The following is a 23,040-nucleotide window of genomic DNA, read 5'->3' as shown; positions in this document are numbered from 1 at the left end:
CTTGGTGTGAGAAGTTCTGCTGTTGTCTGGTACAGGTCAATGCATGGGCTTCGGTGAAGGTGATTTACAGGATGATGTTGTCTGGTAAGCATAACATTGAAACACAAAGGTCAAAGTTGGAACAACCTTGACCTTAACATTAATTGCATGAATCGTGTGCACATGACTGTCAATGCATCCAATAGTAGTAGCAGTCGCCCACAGAAACATGAGGAATAGTTGACCTTGTATGCGTTCAGATGCACTGGCCTACATGTATCACATTGTGTTCAAGGTCTGCTCCTCAAGAACCTGTCCTCTTCTACTGGAATCAGACCTACAGCGGTCCATGGATCACTACTGAATGCTTTTGTATCAACAGTGTACATCTTCTTCAATACAACACACAAACATTTTGGGTCAGTTTTGCATCAACATCATAATATTCACAATTATGACCCCAAATCATTCATGTCCTAAATGAATTATTGCATTAAAAAGACCCTAGACATTGAAAAATTAATGCTTGGGAAAATGACAAAAATGCATGAGCGAAGCACTCTGCATCTATGCACAGGAACAAACCAACATCTGGAACATGTCTGGTTAGATCTGAACAGATGTAACCAGAATACAGTTTTCAGTCTTTTACCAACCACATTATTATTTACACATCAAGAAAATCTTTGACATCTCACACTTCTTAAAAGGAAATGTCACAGCAGAACCAAACCGTTTCATTCTTCAGGAGACTGCAAACATCCTAAGGGAATATAATTCCTGGTTTGTACTGCTTCCTTTCCTTACAGCATCATTCACAATGCTGGATGTCCTTTGTCACACACCGACTCTCCACAATAGATCCACTTGAGTATTTGTCCATCTGATACTGAATTGAGTCTTGCACAGGTTGATATCTAGATACAGTTTTTAGAGATGTCATTCTGTACATATATTCACATCAGAAATAAAGATGGATCAGGTGACAGTCTTCAGGTTTGATATCTGCTCAGAGAAACACAATGAAAGGTCCTCCTTTCGAGAAATTTAAAAATGTCGTTTTTGTAAATGCAGGCTATGTACACAGCAGCAAACAGAATTGGATAACATGCCATTTGTTCAAATTACTATAATTTGGAGCAAGCAGACATTTAGTGCATAAAGTATTAATGAATCGCCTGCTTATTTTTTAAGCCATCATATTTTGAATTTTCACAGAACTGTACACCAATGATGTGTAATGATCTTATTGCAAAATTGTCTCTTCTGTTTTTTTCGGGAACTGTATTTTCTGTAAGGTCAATTTACTCATAATTTCGATGCTTCGAACCAGGGAAAATGGTGCATGAGTAGTCACAAAACTGCAAAATATTCTTCATATATTCTTGCAAAGGAACCACACAAGTGTCTGCATTCATCACCGTGAAAGAAATCCAGGTTTGCCAGCCCGAGATTTTCTATTTACAACACTTTCAATGTTTGTGGTCATATCTTTGCATACCTGGAATCACGATCTGTCTGTCACCACAAAAATACCCAGAAAGTTGTGTTTATATGAATCATTGCATTTTGGGGCTGGCAATATCCCCTGAACACTTCCTGTACAGATGACTGAGCCATCTTGTGGGGAACTCAACCAGCTACAGATGAGGTCACCGTTGGAAGACTTGTGTGATGAGGAGAACAAAAAACAACAGGACTGCGGAGGATGTTGAGTGTTGGCAGCTGGCGCCATCGGATGCTCTGTAAAAGTTTTGGCCCTCTGAAACATAAAGTTCAATCATAAGGAAATGAATAGAATTCTACCCTAAAACATATACTGAACATTCTTCAAGGTATTATAACGTTCACATCATATTGCAGTACTGTATCCATGTCATCATGTCAATAAAAGCAACATTTCATTCAACAGAAAGTCTGTAATGGTGATCCAAGTAATGGTAATGCTCTACATAAGTGACTGCCTATACCTACGCATCTTCCCGAGGCAAGGGCATTAACTGACTATGAAAGTCCAGTTTCCGCCCTTGCCGAACTAGGCTGGAATTTCCAGGCTCGATCGTAGCGCCACCAGTGGCTATTACGAGTTATGTTCCTTCTATATTCCATCCTATTGACCAATAAGATTCCATTGCTCATATTGCTTGCATTTGCTTCAAACCAAATTGGTGGTGCCTGGTCTGGACGATCTGATCGATGATCAAGATCTATATTGTAATAATACAAGTCTTACTAAGAGAAGTGCACCAAATCAGTTGAGCACCTTGATTAAAAACATGAAAACATTTGGAAAATATCTGTTGACGCCCAGTTGATGGTGCACATGCTTTGCAAATCCTGCAGTCAATGGACATCTGTACTCTGAAACCCATGTTGTTTAGGAACCAATTTTGACTGGACTATGGATAGACTTGTTAGTACAGCAAAACTGTAACTCCGGAATTCCAGCCTAGTTCGGCAAGGGTGGAAACTGGACTTTTATAGTCAGTTAACGCCCTTGCCTCGGGAAGATGATATATATGCTGAATACACCAGGTCAGTTTGTGAATATATTGCCATTTGCCTTTTTCATCAAGTTGGTCTTATATGTTGTGGTGCGTTAGGCAGAATAAAATAATTGGTACTTTTTAGATTGGTTGACGGATCTGCTGACCCTAGAACAATGTCAATGTTTTCAAGAAAGTATTGTCATGTGTGTATTTCACCTTAAACTGAGGCTGACTATGTGTTACATCAATATAGAATATTATTCATATTTCCATCAACTAGTCACATTAAGTTTTCATAATATCAAGACAACTATACTTAACATAGACAGTTGTATTGGGTCTCTCTAAGTCCAAATGGCAGACATTATAACAAGAACAACATCATGGTAACACCTTGCAAATATCACTCTGGATACAGAGTGTCAACATTTTCAAACTGCTAAACATGGATACCAAGTCACATGAAGTACATTCCCAGGAACAGTGTCAACTCATGCAGAACCACAAATCATGCAAATATCTATAAACACACAGTTGATTGGACACACATCAAGTCTAAAACATCCATCAATGTCTCCAAAACCAGGAGAACTCTCTCAAGTCAAGGGAGACAATCTGTGTAGCTCAACACATTCAAGCAAACACGGAACATGTATACCATTTTATTCTTCGACACACTGACATCACTGTGTGAGAAGCACACCTCTTAATTATCTTTGTCGGGTTGCTCCAAGGAGGACTTTGATATTTATTTGTTTCTTGCTTGGTGACAAGATGTATAGTGTAGCACCACATGACTCAGTAGGTATATTGATAAAGTAATAAATGTCGGTATGACACAATATTCCTGCTCATAGTATCTCCAATATGACAAAACAGGTGAACATTCTTCGCGACATTTAAAGGTTAAATTACTGATATTAACTACCAGTTGAATTATTCATAACCTAAACAAACAGTAATAAGTCATAATCTACTTTCACATGCAATCTTAAAATGCTTATTTTCAATCTTAATATTCACTCACATTAAATTAAATGTAGGGTATTTACAAATATTGTCACATTTCAACACTTGCTAACTCAATTGAGATGCTTCAATAATGTACTAGAATAGAATCTAGTCAAGTACCTACAATTATTAACATCTGTACCAGATGTGGTGAAGGTTATACAGTAGCAGAATGTCTGACCAAACATGGCAGACATTTATTGTTCCTTCACGTGGTTTTCTGTGTAAAGGAATGATTTGGAAACACTGATCATGGCACAGTCCGAGGCAAAGCAAGTTGTCCATGCTGATGTTAAAATCATCATGTAGCACATACCAGTTGAGCACCTGCTCCTCCATGAGAGATGAAGGAAGGCAGGCAGGCAAAGCCTTGATCACGCAATAGAACATTGACTATCTAAATCTAAAACGGACAACGTTAGACATGGGCTTTGGAACTAAACTAAGGTGGTAACAATGCTTACCTGGCCATTGTGTTTTCACCAATAAAGACTCGCTACTAGCCGTGTCACCTAATCGGTTTCGGGCTACGACACGAACTTCATACTTTGAGCCTGGGGCTAGATTATTAATCATTGTCCACGGTTTACGCCACTCAGAATCAGTGCTCTTCCAAGTATTATCTCCTGATCAACCAATCACAGCAAGGCAGCAGGGAAAGTAGGCGGGAAAACGAGAGAAAACAGACGTAAGATGTGGAAAAAGTGACAGAATAAAGAATGAGAAATCATGAAAATTCATACATCTTCTATAAAAACAATGCAACCAAAGAACCTACAACTCATCTCCTGTGGACAATAAATAAATCTTGGATCATCTTAAAAACGATACGATCAAAAGTTTTCTTTTCTTTTCCCGAAATGCACTTAATAGGACAGTGGTGTTCCAAAAATTATTGAAAATGAAGTAGGCATGGCAAATTTTAAATCAGCCCAAATCTCGCTTTTTTCAGCCTGTCATTATGACCTACAAAACATCTTTACTGCATTCAGAAGGAAGTACAGGCTTTTTATCAAAACTTCCAAAACTCTTGTAAAAAAATTTAGCAACCCACATTAAATTAAGCAATAACACCCATCTGGTCTGTGAATTAAACATCAACAAGAAATCAAGATTGAAACTGAGTTGTTAAGTTGTAATGAATGCCCCAAAGATTTGCTGACAACTGAGAATAAGAAACCAAGACAACCAATCCATACCATATCGCCTGTACTGGAGGGTCAAATGTAGGTCTTTCTTGTGCAAGCTGTGAGCAGTAGCCCAAGAGAAGTTAGCACTGGCCGGGTGCACGGCTGACAGTAATGGCTTTGGTACTACAGGTACTGAAGATGACAGGAAGACAGAATGAAAGAATGTGACACAGAATGTATGGAGCTAGCTGTGCTGCTACATGGGCAAGGTATTTGGCAGTCAGGTCTATCACGATCTAAGCCTTCTCGTTGGTGCAGCTTATGCATTTAACTTGTACTTCCCCGCAATTGGAAATCCATTTAGTCTCCAACCTTTTCTTCATTTCATACATAGAATCTTGAATCAGTGAATCTCAAACAGGAAATACTGTATCGTATCAGCTTGTTTCTACACAAATACTGAAATTGCTGCTTAATATCTTGTCAGGATTTTAATTCATTCAGCTACATGCAGAACATGTTTTCCTATTTTGTTAACTGTTGTTGTGGCCAATGGTCTTTGGACTGAATAAAATCTGTTTTAAGATTGTCACTATGTATGCCTATTGTTAAACATTTATAGAGCAGTTGAATAACAACGGTGAGCTCTTTGCTTTGTTGTCATCCTTAGATAAAACTTATTGAAAAATTAAAAGAAATGTCCTTTTTTTATTTAAAAAAATGAAAACAAGAATGATGCTGTCTTTTTCATTTTTCCGTACAGCGAATGAACATAACTTTACCCAATGGGGACCCATTTTAGCTATTACTTAAACATGGAGAATTAGTTATGAATATTAAGACTTCTTAAAATCATGGAACCCACTAATCAGTCATGTGGTGTACAAATGATAGAAATGTTGCCCTAACCCACAGGGTAACGTACTGGTTAGTAAAGCACCATTACCGCTGCCTCCTGTTACAGTCTGGTATATTGTGGTATGGCAACCAGGAACTGTTGGATTCAAAGTGTAATTACAGTAGCACAGATAGAGAGACGTATGTTTCACAGCATCGTTGCCATCATTGGTTCACCTACTGTTGCACAGGTAGATTGATTCCCAATAAAGAAGCCATGGTTTGTATGGTCACGAGATCCTCCGGGGTGTCCATCATAGAACGGGCATGTTCTGGAAATCATTGTTTCCACAATATCAAAGGTCTGATCTGTCAGTAATCTGACCATTCTTTAGTGGAAGAAATGATGATACAAGAAAACCTCTGTAGTCCTTCTGTACAAGAACACCTCTGTAGTCCTTCTGTACAAGAACACCTCTGTTGTCCTTCTGTACAAGAACACCTCTGTTGTCCTTCTGTACAAGAACACCTCTGTTGTCCTTCTGTACAAGAACACCTCTGTTGTCCTTCTGTACAAGAACACCTCTGTTGTCCTTCTGTACAAGAACACCTCTGTTGTCCTTCTGTACAAGAAAACCTCTGTAGTCCTGTAGTACAAGAACACCTCTGTAGTCCTTCTGTACAAGAACACCTCTGCAGTCCTTCTGTACAAGAACACCTCTGTTGTCCTTCTGTACAAGAACACCTCCGTAGTCCTTCTGTACAAGAACACCTCTGTTGTCCTTCTGTACAAGAACATCTCTGTAGTCCTTCTGTACAAGAGCACCTCTGTAGTCCTGTACAAGAACACCTCTGTAGTCCTTCTGTACAAGAACACTTCTGTAGTCCTTCTGTACAAGAACACCTCTGTAGCCCTTCTGTACAAAAAAACCTCTGTAGTCCTTCTGTACGAGAACACCTCTGTAGTCCTTCTGTACAAGAGCACCTCTGTAGTCCTTCTGTACAAGAACACCTCTGTAGTACTGAAGTACAAGAAAACTTCTGTAGTCCTTTAGTACAAGAAAACCTCTGTAGTCCTGTAGTACAAGAAAACCTCTGTAGTCCTATAGTACAAAAAAACCTCTAGTCCTTTAGTACAAGAAAACCTCTGTAGTCCTGTAGTATAAGAACACCTCTGTAGTCCTTCTGTCATGGAAACCTCTGTAGTCCTGTACAAAAACACCTCTGTACTCATTTTGCCCAAGAAAACCTGTTGTCTATGTGCACAAGAACACCTCTGTAGTCCTTTAGTACAAGAACACCTCTGTAGTCCTGTAGTACAAGAACACCTCTGTAGTCCATTTCTACAAGAACACCTCTGTAGTCCTTCTGTACAGAACACCTCTGTAGTCCTTCTGTACAGAACACCTCTGTAGTCCTTTAGTACAAGAACACCTCTGTAGTCCTTCTGTACAAGAACACCTCTGTAGTACAAGAGCACCTCTGTAGTCCTTCTGTACAAGAACACCTCTGTAGTCCTTCTGTACAAGAACACCTCTGTAGTCCATTAGTACAAGAACACCTCTGTAGTCCATTTCTACAAGAACACCTCTGTAGTCCTTCTGTACAGAACACCTCTGTAGTCCTTCTGTACAGAACACCTCTGTAGTCCTTTAGTACAAGAACACCTCTGTAGTCCTGTAGTACAAGAACACCTCTGTATTCCTTCTATACAAGAAAACCTCTGTAGTCCTTCTGTACAAGAAAACCTCTGTAGTCCTTCTGTACAAGAACACCTCTGTAGTCCTTCTGTACAAGAACACCTCTGTAGTCCATTAGTACAAGAACACCTCTGTAGTCCATTTCTACAAGAACACCTCTGTAGTCCTTCTGTACAGAACACCTCTGTAGTCCTTCTGTACAGAACACCTCTGTAGTCCTTTAGTACAAGAACACCTCTGTAGTCCTGTAGTACAAGAACACCTCTGTAGTCCTTCTGTACAAGAAAACCTCTGTAGTCCTTCTGTACAAGAACACCTCTGTAGTCCATTAGTACAAGAAAACCTCTGTAGTCCTTCTGTACAGAACACCTCTGTAGTCCTTCTGTACAGAACACCTCTGTAGTCCATTTCTACAAGAACACCTCTGTAGTCCTTCTGTACAGAACACCTCTGTAGTCCTTCTGTACAGAACACCTCCACCAAGTGTCACACACAACAAAGGCACATATTCTGTTTATTAGGCAACACATACAGTTCACTGGGTGCAGATAACAGGCATGACTGCCACCACCATCAACTCGTATACACCATTCACCACAGGTGAGAAAGAACGACAAAACACTGTGTAGGGTATGCTCACATAATAGTCCATGTTGAATCACACATGCAGAGGTTTGGTTATATATATGATGCAGAATTTGGTTAGTACTCAACAACAGTGAACACAACACAAGACTGTAATGTTCAAGGTGGTGAATATAGCAGACTTGGAGGAGAGGGAATGTATTTCACACAAACTTATGTAAAAACTGCAATAGTCCTTTCCTAACCTATTTATTTGTAATAATCCTGTTGTTCTAGTCCCTGCATAGCCTTAACATCTAAAAGAGGCTAATTCTTGATTTTATTCTTTTCAAGCCAAAATATGATTAAATATTTTTCAAAAATGAACTAAAATTTCAGCATATTAGGTCATCAATTTTACCAGAAATTGAAACAGTAGGCCCTTGATCTTTCATGTGGTCAACAGCATATATTTTGTATTTTCTCGTGTGTACAGGTCCCACATCAACACACCACTCTGATGTTAAGTATACAGTCAGATGGTACACGTTCATTGATATTAAAATGTTTGTTGTTTTCAGAAATTTATTCAAACAAGTCCGAGTGTTCTAGCCTCAACAGAGGGTAACCTTGTGGTTAAAGCGTTTGCTCGTCACGCCGAAGACCCGGGTTCGATTCCCGACATGGGTACAATGTTTGAAACCCAGTTCTGGTGTCCCCCGCTGTGATATTGCCGGAATATTGCTAAAAGCGGCGTAAAACCAAAACTCACTCACTCACTTTAGCCTCAATAATTAACAAATATAAAAATAAACTGAAGTTCCTTGAGTAACCTTAGTAACAGGGGCACTGGGTTATCAGGTAATGTTGCTTACATTTAACAGTTCCAAAAGTCTTTGAATGGCATTTCGAAGTTTTTACCTTTCAATTTGCTGAAGAGGGTATAAAAAAGTAACAGCTATTGATACTTTAGTTGTCATATACAACTCAACAATCTCTAGATACACATCTCAAATGTTTATCATGTATGTACATGTCCCATGCTCAATAATTTAATAAAGACCATATAAATAATGATTTGACTCATATTTGACCAGTTATGAATCTAAAGCCTGATTACAGGTTTGCTTTGACTGTAGACAGAATAATTAACTCAGCAAAACATCTGACATCTGAAGATGCTCTTTAATCTATCACTTCTCCCAGACTGTGTACAGCGCAATGTTGATGACGGTAGCCTCCCTTTATAAAATGTGGATCCCTGACTTGACATGTTACATGAGGGATATGTATAGTGCAATGTTGATGACGGTAGCCTCCCTTTATAAAATGTGGATCCCTGACTTGACATGTTACATGAGGGATATGTATAGTGCAATGTTGATGACGGTAGCCTCCCTTTATAAAATGTGGATCCCTGACTTGACATGTTACATGAGGGATATGTATAGTGCAATGTTGATGACAGTAGCCCTCCTTTATAAAATGTAGATCCCCTGACTTCACGTAAGAAAAATCTCTAAATGTTTCAAACCACTACCAATAATCGTGAATATATTTTCTCTGATAACCTCAATTACTGATATTTATTGAAACTTTTGTGAGAAAAATTACAAAATCGAAGCAAAGTCAGTGGTTTCTCATATACCTCTTTTGAATTTTTAAAAATAAATTTAAATAAAGTTTTTTAAATTAGAAAATCCCAAATAAATATTGGGCATGCTATCATGAATTGAGTGCATGCCACTCTACAGCAAGAAACCAAGAGGAAAATTGTAAATCAAGTTTTGAACCTTGCTGACTTCATACTTTAAACTACATCCATGCTGAATATATTTACACTGAGACACACAGCCTACTCACGTTTACCGTCAGCTGTCTTGATGTCAAGATACATAGAGTCTCCTCGGCCCGAGTCAGTGCGGGGCCACACATAGAAGCGATATTCATGATCAGGATCAAGGCCCGTAATTCTGGCTCCTAATGTTGATGGGTTTGTTATCTGAGGCTTAAGAGATTTCACTGGCCCAAGGGTATTGTTTGTCATAACTGAAATGAAGAATGAAAAACATTATGTCATTGAGAAACATCAGCAGTGATTCATAAATTGCCAAAAAGATCAGAATATGAGTGTTTAGATATTGAATGTTTTCAAACATGTGAAGATTTAATCAGTATTATTCTTTTGGGAATGCATTCTTAGTGTTATTTGTCATATCAAGAAATTCTGTACAAAATTACTGCAAGGAACATGTCAGAACTTTAAACATCTCATCACATGAAAACATAGTTTGGTTATTTCATTGAGTAATGCTACATCATGAAAAAGAATGAGTAGAATCCAAATAGGACTATATTTTATGACACTTCAACTACTCAAGAGATCTTGGTTAAAGATGAGTTACCCCCCTTGCAGCAGAAACCCATGAACTGGTAGTTGGTGCTAAAATCACCAATGGCCTCAGTTAATGCAACAGTTCAACATGTGCTTTCACATAGTTTCACAGCATCTGAGGTGTACTGACTAACATGTGCTTTCACATAATATCACAGCATCTGAGGTGTACTGACTAACATGTGCTTTCACATAGTTTCACAGCATCTGAGGTATACTGACTAACATGTGCTTTCACATAGTTTCACAGCATCTGAGGTATACTGACATCTGTATATGTTACAGAAGGTCAGACACTTGGTTTACACAATGCATCTGAGGTATACTGACATGAGCTGTATATGTTACAGGAGGTCAGACACTTGGTTTACACAATGCTTCCAAGGACCTTGTCGCGGGGACAAGATGGCTGCTTAGGAGACAGGCAGCAATACTCAAGCTACATCACTTCAGTCAGTAAATAATTGAGCTTGACCAGACGAACCAGTGACTGAGAGCATGAGCACCTCACAGGCAGAATGACACATGACAGCCATGTCACCAATCCTGATCTCCAGGTCAGTTTTGGTTGTTTCTCTTTTTCCATCTCAGCAATATTTCATCTCTATGACGGCAGTCTGTAATACTTGAGTATGAACAAGACAATCCAGTGATTGACATCATGAGCATCAATCCACACAATTTGGATATAACAACCAAGTCACCAGCCTAAGTACCCGATACATTTAGCTGATTCTTACTATAAGGATAGGTTGCTGGGGCCAATATTCTAATCTGGAATCGCCATGGGTATGTATTCAGTTGACTCTTATGGCAAGCATTGTATTTGTAGCAGATACAAAGATGAGCTACAGCCAGGTCTTCAGATCCAGAAGTTGGCCAAGACAAGCAGAGCAGACTTCTTACACACCCAAGACTCATTTAACACATTTATTGAATATTGGATGATGTTGGTTAACACAGAAATGAGGACACTGTATCTTACTTGGTTGATATCCAATATCATAGCCAAGGAGTATTCCGTTTGGCTCGTCTGGTGGCAGCCATTTCAGTAAGACATAGGACATCCCAAAAGCCTCAGCGTGAAGGCTTCTCACAGGACCGGGCACTGAAATCACAATAATAAACACCATAATCATAAAGCACAAGACTACCGCACTGCTCCAATGAACAGGGAGTGATTCCTGTCATAGGGACATAATTTGTCAAGTCCATCCCTCTCAAATGTTCCCCATGTGGCTATTGCCACAGAGCATCATAAGCCCTCACTAATTGTAGTTGCCATTAACAACAGGCTTTGGGTTGGGCTGCTTACAAAGAAATCCCCACAGGGAGGGTGACATGACAAAATGGCATCACTCATTTCTGCTGTGTCATCTGTAATCTGGCTGAAATTGTGTGTGTAGCCAGGACGTGATGTAACACTGATACCACCTCACATCCACAGAAGGTCAAGCAGCTTCAGGACCACGCAAGTCACGATGTCCACACAGCCTCAACTGTAATCAACTCAGAACAACATTGTAAGCACTGGTGCTGCACGGGGCTAAGGTGTGGCAGTTCACTGTGGACAGTTGTGTCCCTTAGATGTGTTAGGATCCTGTGACCATGATTCGCCCTGATTATGATCCATGGTTTGTCAGCACATACTCATGGGTTTACCTATGTGGCAATTGTCCAAGAGCTGCATCACTCTGGGATTTCCTTCCGCATTAAACTGACATGCTGTGACATAACCAAAATCACTCCCTAGATCAAATATGAGGTATACTATCATTTCTAACACAGCCTGCAAAGTTAGCCACAAGGCTGAACCTGCACGGGGCTAAGGTGTGGCAACATTGAAGCCCAAGTCTGGTAAGATTTTGTTTCACCTAGTAAGCTCAACTTATTATCTCTTGTCACCACCCAATCCTGTTTTAGTCCTCTCTTACAACAATGGGACATACACTGACCAGAATCTCTTACGCAAGAAGCATCAAACCAGCAACAAATTCAATTTATAATTCTACCAAAACAATATGATACCATGTAACCAGATAATGTTCTCTTACAACACATGATACTACAATAATTTAATCCGACCCTGACTCCATCAATCACCATGCAATGCCCATAACTGATTAAACAACAGCTGGCACAGACACAATGTAACCCTTAAACCTATCAACTTAAATTCTCTCGATGATACACAAGTTTAGCTCCAAATGCACATCTGGTCCACAAAATCAACCATTACAACCAAAAAGAACATCATTGTTTTCTGTCAACTCATTCCATGTTTAAAAGTGATTAAATTCCCCCAAGATTGTCCCCCGTTGCACAGGAAAAAATTCTGATTCCGCTGAAAACAAGTCTACATTCCCACCTATCATGCAAACCTCCAATAACAGCATATCCCACAATACAACAGAGGAGCCTTGAGCAAATCATGTATCTATTATTGTGAGTGCACACAACCAAATGTGTCACGTATGTTTAGCAAGAACTGCACTCTTCAGAAACTCACAAAATGAAACCTACACTTACGAGAGTGCATGTTGTTGAAGGAAGGGAATTTTAACCAAGGAATACGACCACCTGAGAAATTCCTGTCAGTCAATACGCACACTATTGGGTAGCATACTTGATATTGGAAACGATGCACTTGCACTGTCATATTACCACTGGAAAATGACATATAAAATGGCTATTTCCTATCTTTTTGTAAATATTGATTTACAAACCTATGAGATTTACCCCACCTGATCAGGCTAGACTCGATATCCTTCAACGAAACCTGAGCTTTTCGAGCATAGCATCTGTATCTGAAACTATTTAAAATTTGAAGAAAGAAGCAATTTTTGCTTTTGTCAAAAGATGGTTATTGGGTTTCCAGTCATTATGCTGCCTGGCTCGATACTGCGCTTCACTAAACAATACCTGTAGGAAAATGCAAGATGTTAAGATCACAAATTTTATGACTGGACAAACTGATCTTTTTGCAAAGACAAGAGGCAGAAATTAATCAAATAGCAATGTACTTCGTCACAAGATTAATAACTTTCATTTGAACTTGCTTTTTGTTATTTTCAGAATGACTAATAGAACACTGAAGTACCTTTATTTGTTGAATATCTTAGTCACCAACAGATAATATGTGATGGAGACCAGGTATATATAGTGGAGTATATACTAGGAGCTAATTGTCTCTCTGACCAGGTATACATAGTGGAGTATATACTAGGAGCTAATTGTCTCTCTGACCAGGTATAGAAAGGGGAGTATATACTAGGAGCTAATTGTCCCTCTGACCAGGTATATATAGTGGAGCATATACTAGGAGCTAATTGTCTCTCTGACCAGGTATAGAAAGGGGAGTATATACTAGGAGCTAGTTGTCTCTCTGCCCAGGTATATATAGTGGAGTATATACTAGGAGCTAATTGTCTCTCTGCCCAGATATATATAGTGGAGTATATACTAGGAGCTAATTGTCTCTCTGACCAGGTATACATAGTGGAGTATATACTAGGAGCTACTTGTCTCTCTGACCAGGTATACATAGTGGAGTATATACTAGGAGCTAATTGTCTCTCTGACCAGGTATATATAGTGGAGTATATACTAGGAGCTAATTGTCTCTCTGACCAGGTATATATAGTGGAGCATATACTAGGAGCTAATTGTCCCTCTGACCAGGTATATATAGTGGAGTATATACTTGGAGCTAATTGTCCCTCTGACCAGGTATATATAGTGGAGTATATACTAGGAGCTAATTGTCTCTCTGACCAGGTATATATAGTGGAGCATATACTAGGAGCTAATTGTCTCTCTGACCAGGTATAGAAAGGGGAGTATATACTAGGAGCTAATTGTCTCTCTGCCCAGGTATATATAGTGGAGTATATACTAGGAGCTAATTGTCTCTCTGCCCAGATATATATAGTGGAGTATATACTAGGAGCTAATTGTCTCTCTGACCAGGTATACATAGTGGAGTATATACTAGGAGCTACTTGTCTCTCTGACCAGGTATACATAGTGGAGTATATACTAGGAGCTAATTGTCTCTCTGACCAGGTATATATAGTGGAGTATATACTAGGAGCTAATTGTTTCTCTGACCAGGTATACATAGTGGAGTATATACCAGGAGCTAATTGTCTCTCTGACCAGGTATATATAGTGGAGCATATACTAGGAGCTAATTGTCTCTCTGACCAGGTATAGAAAGGGGAGTATATACTAGGAGCTAATTGTCTCTCTGACCAGGTATATATAGTGGAGTATACACTAGGAGCTAATTGTCTCTCTGACCAGGTAAAGAAAGGGGAGTATATACTAGGAGCTAATTGTCTCTCTGACCAGGTATATATAGTGGAGTATATACTAGGAGCTAATTGTCTCTCTGACCAGGTATACATAGTGGAGTATATACCAGGAGCTAATTGTCTCTCTGACCAGGTATATATAGTGGAGCATATACTAGGAGCTAATTGTCTCTCTGACCAGGTATAGAAAGGGGAGTATATACTAGGAGCTTATTGTCTCTCTGACCAGGTATAGAAAGGGGAGTATATACTAGGAGCTAATTGTCTCTTTGACCAGGTATAGAAAGGGGAGTATATACTAGGAGCTAATTGTCTCTCTGACCAGGTATACATAGTGGAGTATATACCAGGAGCTACTTGTCTCTCTGACCAGGTATATATAGTGGAGCATATACTAGGAGCTAATTGTCCCTCTGACCAGGTATATATAGTGGAGTATATACTAGGAGCTAATTGTCTCTCTGACCAGGTATACATAGTGGAGTATATACCAGGAGCTACTTGTCTCTCTGACCAGGTATACATAGTGGAGTATATACTAGGAGCTAATTGTCTCTCTGACCAGGTATACATAGTGGAGCATATACTAGAAGCTAATTATCTCTCTGACCAGGTATATATAGTGGAGTATATACTAGGAGCTAATTGTCTCTCTGACCAGGTATATATAGTGGAGCATATACTAGGAGCTAATTGTCTCTCTGACCAGGTATAGAAAGGGGAGTATATACTAGGAGCTAATTGTCTCTCTGACCAGGTATATATAGTGGAGTATATACTTCGAGCTAATTGTCTCTCTGACCAGGTATAGAAAGGGGAGTATATACTAGGAGCTAATTGTCTCTCTGACCAGGTATATACAGCGGAGTATATACTAGGAGCTAATTGTCTCTCTGACCAGGTGTATATAGAGGAGTATATACTAGGAGCTAATTGTCTCTCTGACCAGGTATTCATAGTGGAGTATATACTAGGAGCTAATTGTCTCTCTGACCAGGTATATATAGTGGAGTATATACTAGGAGCGAATTGTCTCTCTGACCAGGTATATATAGTGGAGTATATACTAGGAGCTAATTGTCTCTCTGACCAGGTATATAGTGGAGTATATACTTGGAGCTAATTGTCTCTCTGACCAGGTATACATAGTGGAGTATATACTAGGAGCTAATTGTCTCTCTGACCAGGTATATATAGTGGGGTATATACTAGGAGCTAATTGTCTCTCTGACCAGGTATATATAGTGGAGTATATACTTGGAGCTAATTGTCTCTCTGACAAGGTATGTATAGTGGAGTATATACTAGGAGCTAATTGTCTCTCTGACCAGGTATGTATAGTGGAGTATATACTAGGAGCTAATTGTCTCTCTGACCAGGTATGTATAGTGGAGTATATACTAGGAGCTAATTGTCTCTCTGACCAGGTATATATAGTGGAGTATGTACTAGGAGCTAATTGTTTCTCTGACCAGGTATATATAGTGGAGTATATACTAGGAGCTAGTTGTCTCTCTGACCAGGTATACATAGTGGAGTATATACTAGGAGCTAATTGTCTCTCTGACCAGGTATATATAGTGGAAAATATACTAGGAGCTAATTGTCTCTCTGACCAGGTATGTATAGTGGAGTATATACTAGGAGCTAATTGTCTCTCTGACAAGGTATATATAGTGGAGTATATACTAGGAGCTAATTGTCTCTCTGACCAGGTATGTATAGTGGAGTATATACTAGGAGCTAATTGTCTCTCTGACCAGGTATATATAGTGGAGTATATACTTGGAGCTAATTGTCTCTCTGACCAGGTATATATAGTGGAGTATATACTAGGAGCTAATTGTCTCTCTGACCAGGTATACATAGTGGAGTATATACTAGGAGCTAATTGTCTCTCTGACCAGGTATACATAGTGGAGTATATACTAGGAGCTAATTGTCTCTCTGACCAGGTATATATAGTGGAGTATATACTTGGAGCTAATTGTCTCTCTGACCAGGTATATATAGTGGAGCATATACTAGGAGCTAATTGTCTCTCTGACCAGGTATAGAAAGGGGAGTAACGTCAATGTTATAATCTTTCTCAGGTAACAGAACAGAAGCAATAGATATCTTGCCTCATGAAACTCCTTCCCAATTACTTCTGCACTCAGCTTCAAGAGAAACATTATTGTCTGCGGGGCCACCTTCTGGCATTCACACTGGTGTTGTGTCCAGTTCTCTCCACAACGTCTAACGAGCTACTGCTATCTTTTGTGCAGAGATGAGCTTACAAAAGGATTGTTAGATGCATGGCAAATTGGGCTATTTTATTCATAAGTGACAAGTTTTTGATGCATTTCTGTTGCAGAACCAATGACTGATGCGTTAAAAATGAGATATATGTGATACATCTTCCCGAGACAGCAGTGTCATCTGTATCAATGTCAAAAGCATAGGGCGGAATTACTTTCACAAAACAGCCGGTTGAGTTTCTGTAGCTCACCTGCATAAATTGTGGTACAGGACCAACTATGTGAACATTTGCATGTAAGTGAATTGAGTTGGGATAGCAGCTCTAAATGATATTCCATTTAAATCACAGCTTAATTCAGCTTACTGTAGAGATAGTACAAATAATGGAAACAGTGGCCCAAAAGTAAGTTGAGCAGGGATAATGTTGATTTGTTTTCCTATATTTCCTACTTATGTCAGTAACACTACCATCATGCTATATATTTCCTACTTATGTCAGCAACACTACCATCATGCTATATATTTCCTACTTATGTCAGTGACACTACCATCATGCTATATATTTCCTACTTATGTCAGTAACACTACTATCATGCTATATATTTCCTACTTATGTCAGTAACACTACCATCATGCTATATAATTCCTACTAATGTCAGTAACACTACCATCATGCTATATATTTCCTACTTATGTCAGTAACACTACCATCATGCTATATATTTCCTACTTATGTCAGTAACACTACCATCATGCTATATATTTCCTACTTATGTCAGTAACACTACCATCACGCTATATATTTCCTACTAATGTCAGTAACACTACCATCATGCTATATATTTCCTACTTATGTCAGTAACACTACCATCATGCTATATAATTCCTTTATTTCCTACTTATGTAAGTAACACTACCATCATGCTATATATTTCCTACTTATGTCAGTAACACTACCATCATGCTATATATTTCCTACTTATGTCAGTGACACTACTATCATGCTATATATTTCCTACTTATGTTAGTAACACTACCATTATACTATATATTTCCTACTTATGTAAGTAACACTACCATCATGCTATATATTTCCTACTTATGTCAGCAACACTACCATCATGCTATATAATTCCTTTATTTCCTACTTATGTAAGTAACACTACCATCATGCTATATATTTCCTACTTATGTCAGCAACACTACCATCATGCTATATATTTCCTACTTATGTCAGTAACACTACCATCATGCTATATATTTCCTACTTATGTCAGTAACACTACCATCATGCTATATATGTCCTACTTATGTCAGTAACACTACCATCATGCTATATATGTCCTACTTATGCCAGTAACACTACCATCATACTATATATTTCCTACTTATGTCAGTAACACTACCATCATGCTATATATTTCCTACTTATGTCAGTAACACTACCATCATGCTATATATGTCCTACTTATGTCAGTAACACTACCATCATGCTATATATGTCCTACTTATGCCAGTAACACTACCATCATGCTATATATTTCCTACTTATGTCAGCAACACTACCATCATGCTATATATTTCCTACTTATGTCAGTAACACTACCATCCCTTGAAACAGTCCTTCTCAAGACAAGAATCAATACCAGTACCACATGACATTCACAACAAATTGGTGCAAGGGAATAACCGGATATACCACAGACAGTGAAGGTGCAGAGGAACCGCAGGAGTTGATGAAATATTGGTGTGATTGTCCACGCATTTATTAGACCGTGTGGTGACTTGGCCTTTCATGGCATAGCTCAACCCTTCTTTGACTGAACATTGACAAACATTGTATGACACCTGAAGACAGGCTTCAGTGTTCGGCACACAGCCATCTATCACTGAGAAGATTATATACAACCATGGAGCCCTGATCTGAGTCGACCACTGGTCGAGTACAACTTTTAGAAACATTTCAGTTATATCACAGTGCACCAATGTCACGTGGGTTGAGTACCACTTTTAGAAACATTTCGTTATATCACAGTGCACCAATGTCATGTGGGAGGAATGTCCAAAGTGATACCAAAGTGAAACTCACAAGCATGTGTATGGTGCTAACAGACACTGAACCATAATCTGGGTGAAAGTGGGATTCAAATCCCCAACCAGCATATCCTGACATTGTTAAGGGACATAACTCTGCATACCATGTTTGTCACGGAGCATATTTTTTACATGAATTTTATGAATTAACTGTCCAATTTTGTCCCAAACACACAAAAACTTTAACATACGTTCCGATCCAATCTGGACAAAGAACTTAACAACTCTGACACAATGGTGATGTTAGTTTTTATTCAGCTCTATCCAGTTAGTATTCAGTAAGACATTTCCCAGGTATTGTGAAAATAAGCTGTCACAGGGTAACTGCTAATATTTACACTTGCATCTTTGACAAAAGTAGCAGAATGTTCATTTATGAATGGTCTTCCCAAGACAGCTCTTGCAAGACGCAGAGAAAAGATTAAAGAAATAATAAATATTAGGGAAATCCACAAGGAAGAGGAGTTCTTTAGAAGAAGCTGAAGTTTGCAACAACATACTTCCAGATTCAATCTTCACCAGTTATTGAATTTCCGCCCTTTCAGGGCATTACATGGCCGCTTCATGCTCACTTGATGTAGGCGTCCCAATAACAATACAAAACACTGATATGATTCTGTAAAAATACATATCAAACAAAACATCAAACTCCACCCTTTAGTTTTGCTTGAGGACTTCGGCACTGATATGCATGTTAAGTGTGGCATCTCTCCAAACTGCCATACACACTTGATGAAGAAAGAAGTGACGGTATAGTCTGTGACTCCTAAATGCTATTTTGAAAACACGGAGATAATGTACAATAACTTCATTTACTTCTCCGGCCAGACAATGCTTTTAGACAGTGTGAACATTGTCATTTTTTATGAAAAATGTTGCCTGGGTTAATCGTGTGGAAGAACCTTGCATCTGAAAGTTGTTAAAAAAACTGCCGCTAAAACAAAGGCCAGTAATGGACAATCCCTCTTGAACTGTTGTTTAAGATACTTTTATGACTGAAGGCTTCATAAAAATACTTCCAGCAGAGCTTAACACCAGTGACCTTAAACGTAATGGTGGCATCTGTCCATAAAGAAGCAATTATTCGTTCTCTGCTTCACAGTTTTGAAGACAATTTGGCAAATAATGCAAACAGATCATGAAACTAAAATATAACGCAATGTTGCCTTCTAAAACGTACAGTAATTGTTGATAACGCAATGTTGCCTTCTAAAACGTACAGTAATTATTGATGTGATTATCCCATGACAGTCTGAGTGGACCATCACACGTGAACAGTTTCATCTCTACGGACATACACGGTTCTTTTACTCTGCACCAGGAACCTCCCGAGTCTTGTGGAGGTGTTTTGATTGTATTAAGACATCGCTATGTGTTTGTGCGGTTACGAAACCCAGTGTGGCAGCCATTTGGATATTGCACGGGCAATGGAGTCTGATCTATGTGACAGGATTACTAACAGATCAATCTAAATTGGGGAGGACTAAGTCCCGTGAATATGAATTTGGGGACTACGTTCCTCCTGATAGCCTCATTCCAAAGATGTGGACTAGAAAGATGATAGCAGCATGGATGCATTGGACGTTTGATGGGTACGTTTTCAATATATAATACCATATTCAGGTCGCTTGTCACACCGAAGACCCAGGTTCGATTCCCGACATGGGTACAATGTGTGAAGCCCATTTGTGGTGTCCCCCGCCATGATTTTGCTGGAATATTGCTAAAAGCGTTGTAAAAACTCACTCACTATATTCAGGTAATCAATAACTTACTAACAATACATATTATGCTAAAATAACTTATACTAAAGAGTAGCAAAGTCCCAACAACTGAAAATCAGTACTTTCAATCAGCAAATTCCAAAATCTTTTCATTCTAGAATACAATTTATGACAAATACAAAATATTGAAATAAACAGTTACTGTATTCACAGCTCAGAAGCATATAACAAACAACACATTTTGTCAGGCCCTGATGAACATGCAAAGAAATGAAGACACCCAAAGTGATTTACTTGTGGATGGAGAGCCCCTTCAAATGCAAGTCAGCAGAAAGTTGCTACTTCTGAAACTGTACTTTGCCAGTATTGACCCAAAGCTGCTACATATGTATCGGAGCGTATTGCTGGCTCTGGGTGCAATAATCGGATTAGCCTACAACCATAATGAGATTTTGACGACCAGTCTGGGCTCCCAATGAGCACTATGGCTTTCTTCAGTAGCTTGAAACGATCGGGTGCCTAGATTGCGCCTCTGCATTGTGGCGACACACTGGCATTGGTTTTAGGTACGTAATCTCCCATGATAATTACAATCTGTTTCTTTGTAAGATATTTACAAGTCTTTTTGATCACCAGCTATGTGACTAGACTAGATGTGCTGAGTGCTTGTATGGTGTCTGAAATATTACAGCTATATGTAATGTGTAATGGAGCCTTGACAAGACAAACCAATGTCCGATAGTGTGATGACTTAATGTGTAATTGAGCCTGGTCAGGACATACCAATGGTCGATAGTGTGATGACTTAATGTGTATAATTGAGCCTGGTGAGGACATACCAATGGTCGATAGTGTGATGACTTAATGTGTATAATTGAGCCTGGTCAAGACATACCAATGGTCGATAGTGTGATGACTTAATGTGTAATTGAGCCTGGTCAGGACATACCAATGGTCGATAGTGTGATGACTTAATGTGTAATTGAGCCTGGACATGACAAACCAATGGTCGATAGTGTGATGACGTAATGTGTATAATTGAGCCTGGTCAGGACAAACCAATGGTCGATAGTGTGATGACTGAATGTGTATAATTGAGCCTGGTCAAGACAAACCAATGGTCGATAGTGTGATGACTGAATGTGTATAATGGAGCCTGGTCAAGACAAACCAATGGTCGATAGTGTGATGACTTAATGTGTATAATTGAGCCTGGTCAAGACAAACCAATGGTCGATAGTGTGATGACTTAATGTGTATAATTGAGCCTGGTCAAGACAAACCAATGGTCGATAGTGTGATGATTTAATGTGTAATTGAGCCTGGTCAAGACATACCAATGGTCGATAGTGTGATGACTTAATGTGTAATTGAGCCTGGTCAGGACAAACCAATTGTCGATAGTGTGATGACTTAATGTGTATAATTGAGCCTGGTCAAGACAAACCAATGGTCGATAGTGTGATGACTGAATGTGTATAATGGAGCCTGGTCAAGACAAACCAATGGTCGATAGTGTGATGACTTAATGTGTATAATTGAGCCTGGTCAAGACAAACCAATGGTCGATAGTGTGATGACTTAATGTATAATTGAGCCTGGTCAAGACAAACCAATGGTCGATAGTGTGATGATTTAATGTGTAATTGAGCCTGGTCAAGACATACCAATGGTCGATAGTGTGATGACTTAATGTGTAATTGAGCCTGGTCAGGACAAACCAATTGTCGATAGTGTGATGACTTAATGTGTATAATTGAGCCTGGTCAAGACAAACCAATGGTCGATAGTGTGATGACTGAATGTGTATAATGGAGCCTGGTCAAGACAAACCAATGGTCGATAGTGTGATGACTTAATGTGTTTTTTATAATTGAGCCTGGTCAAGACAAACCAATGGTCGATAGTGTGATGACTTAATGTGTAATTGAGCCTGGTCAAGACAAACCAATGGTCGATAGTGTGATGACTTAATGTGTATAATTGAGCCTGGTCAAGACAAACCAATGGTCGATAGTGTGATGACTTAATGTGTATAATTGAGCCTGGTCAAGACAAACCAATGGTCGATAGTGTGATGACTCAATGTGTATAATTGAGCCTGGTCAAGACAAACCAATGGTCGATAGTGTGATGACTTATCCACATTATGCTACATACCTCCCTCTGGTGTGAAGAAGTCGATGGTCTGCGAAGGTGGACCCGTGTAATGGGTGTTCATCACAGCAACCTGAGCTCGCAAAGCAGTGTATGCTGGGATATCTGCCAGAGCAACTCGCACATCGGGTCCATGATCTCTGGCCGACATCATCACATCCACTTCCTTCATCTTGTGCCGACCTTCACTTGACTTCCAGTAGCGTAGCTAGGCAACCAGAAAATACACTTACCAAATTCAAAGAATAATAAGGGTCAAGTTCTGATACACAGCTAAACCCTTCCTCAAAAAGAGGCAGCATATTATTAATGAAAAACAAGCAACAATAATAATCAAAAACCTCAATGCTAAGGAGTAATGATATTGGAATCCCTGTAACAAATAAAATGATCAGCCCAATCA

At 39.1% G+C, this 23,040-nt stretch overlaps 1 protein-coding gene across 7 annotated transcripts in view; it reads right to left on the bottom strand.

Annotated features, from left to right (window-relative positions):
• Nucleotides 1-1,262: 1,262 nt before the first annotated feature.
• Nucleotides 1,263-23,040, bottom strand: part of LOC124116009 (neuroglian-like) — a 225,160-nt gene continuing 203,382 nt past the window's right edge. For 5 of the 7 annotated variants that reach the window (XM_046477202.2, XM_046477200.2, XM_046477201.2 and 2 more), the window contains 6 exons: nt 22,641-22,845; nt 11,091-11,213; nt 9,574-9,759; nt 4,679-4,801; nt 3,944-4,105; nt 1,263-1,741 (listed from right to left, as the gene is read on the bottom strand). In XM_046477202.2, coding sequence (XP_046333158.1) covers nt 1,632-1,741; nt 3,944-4,105; nt 4,679-4,801; nt 9,574-9,759; nt 11,091-11,213; nt 22,641-22,845 — 909 coding nt within the window. In that variant the 3' untranslated portion in view covers nt 1,263-1,631. The remainder of the gene's footprint in view (nt 1,742-3,943; nt 4,106-4,678; nt 4,802-9,573; nt 9,760-11,090; nt 11,214-22,640; nt 22,846-23,040) is intronic. The other 2 variants (XM_046477206.2, XM_046477207.2) reach the window with 2 other exon arrangements.

Source organism: Haliotis rufescens, unplaced genomic scaffold, assembly GCF_023055435.1.
Source record: "Haliotis rufescens isolate VD_foot unplaced genomic scaffold, xgHalRufe1.0.p SCAF_68, whole genome shotgun sequence".
Lineage (NCBI taxonomy): Eukaryota > Metazoa > Mollusca > Gastropoda > Lepetellida > Haliotidae > Haliotis > Haliotis rufescens.
Note: the sequence above shows the minus strand (reverse complement) of the source record. Positions and strands in the feature narration are given on the sequence as shown.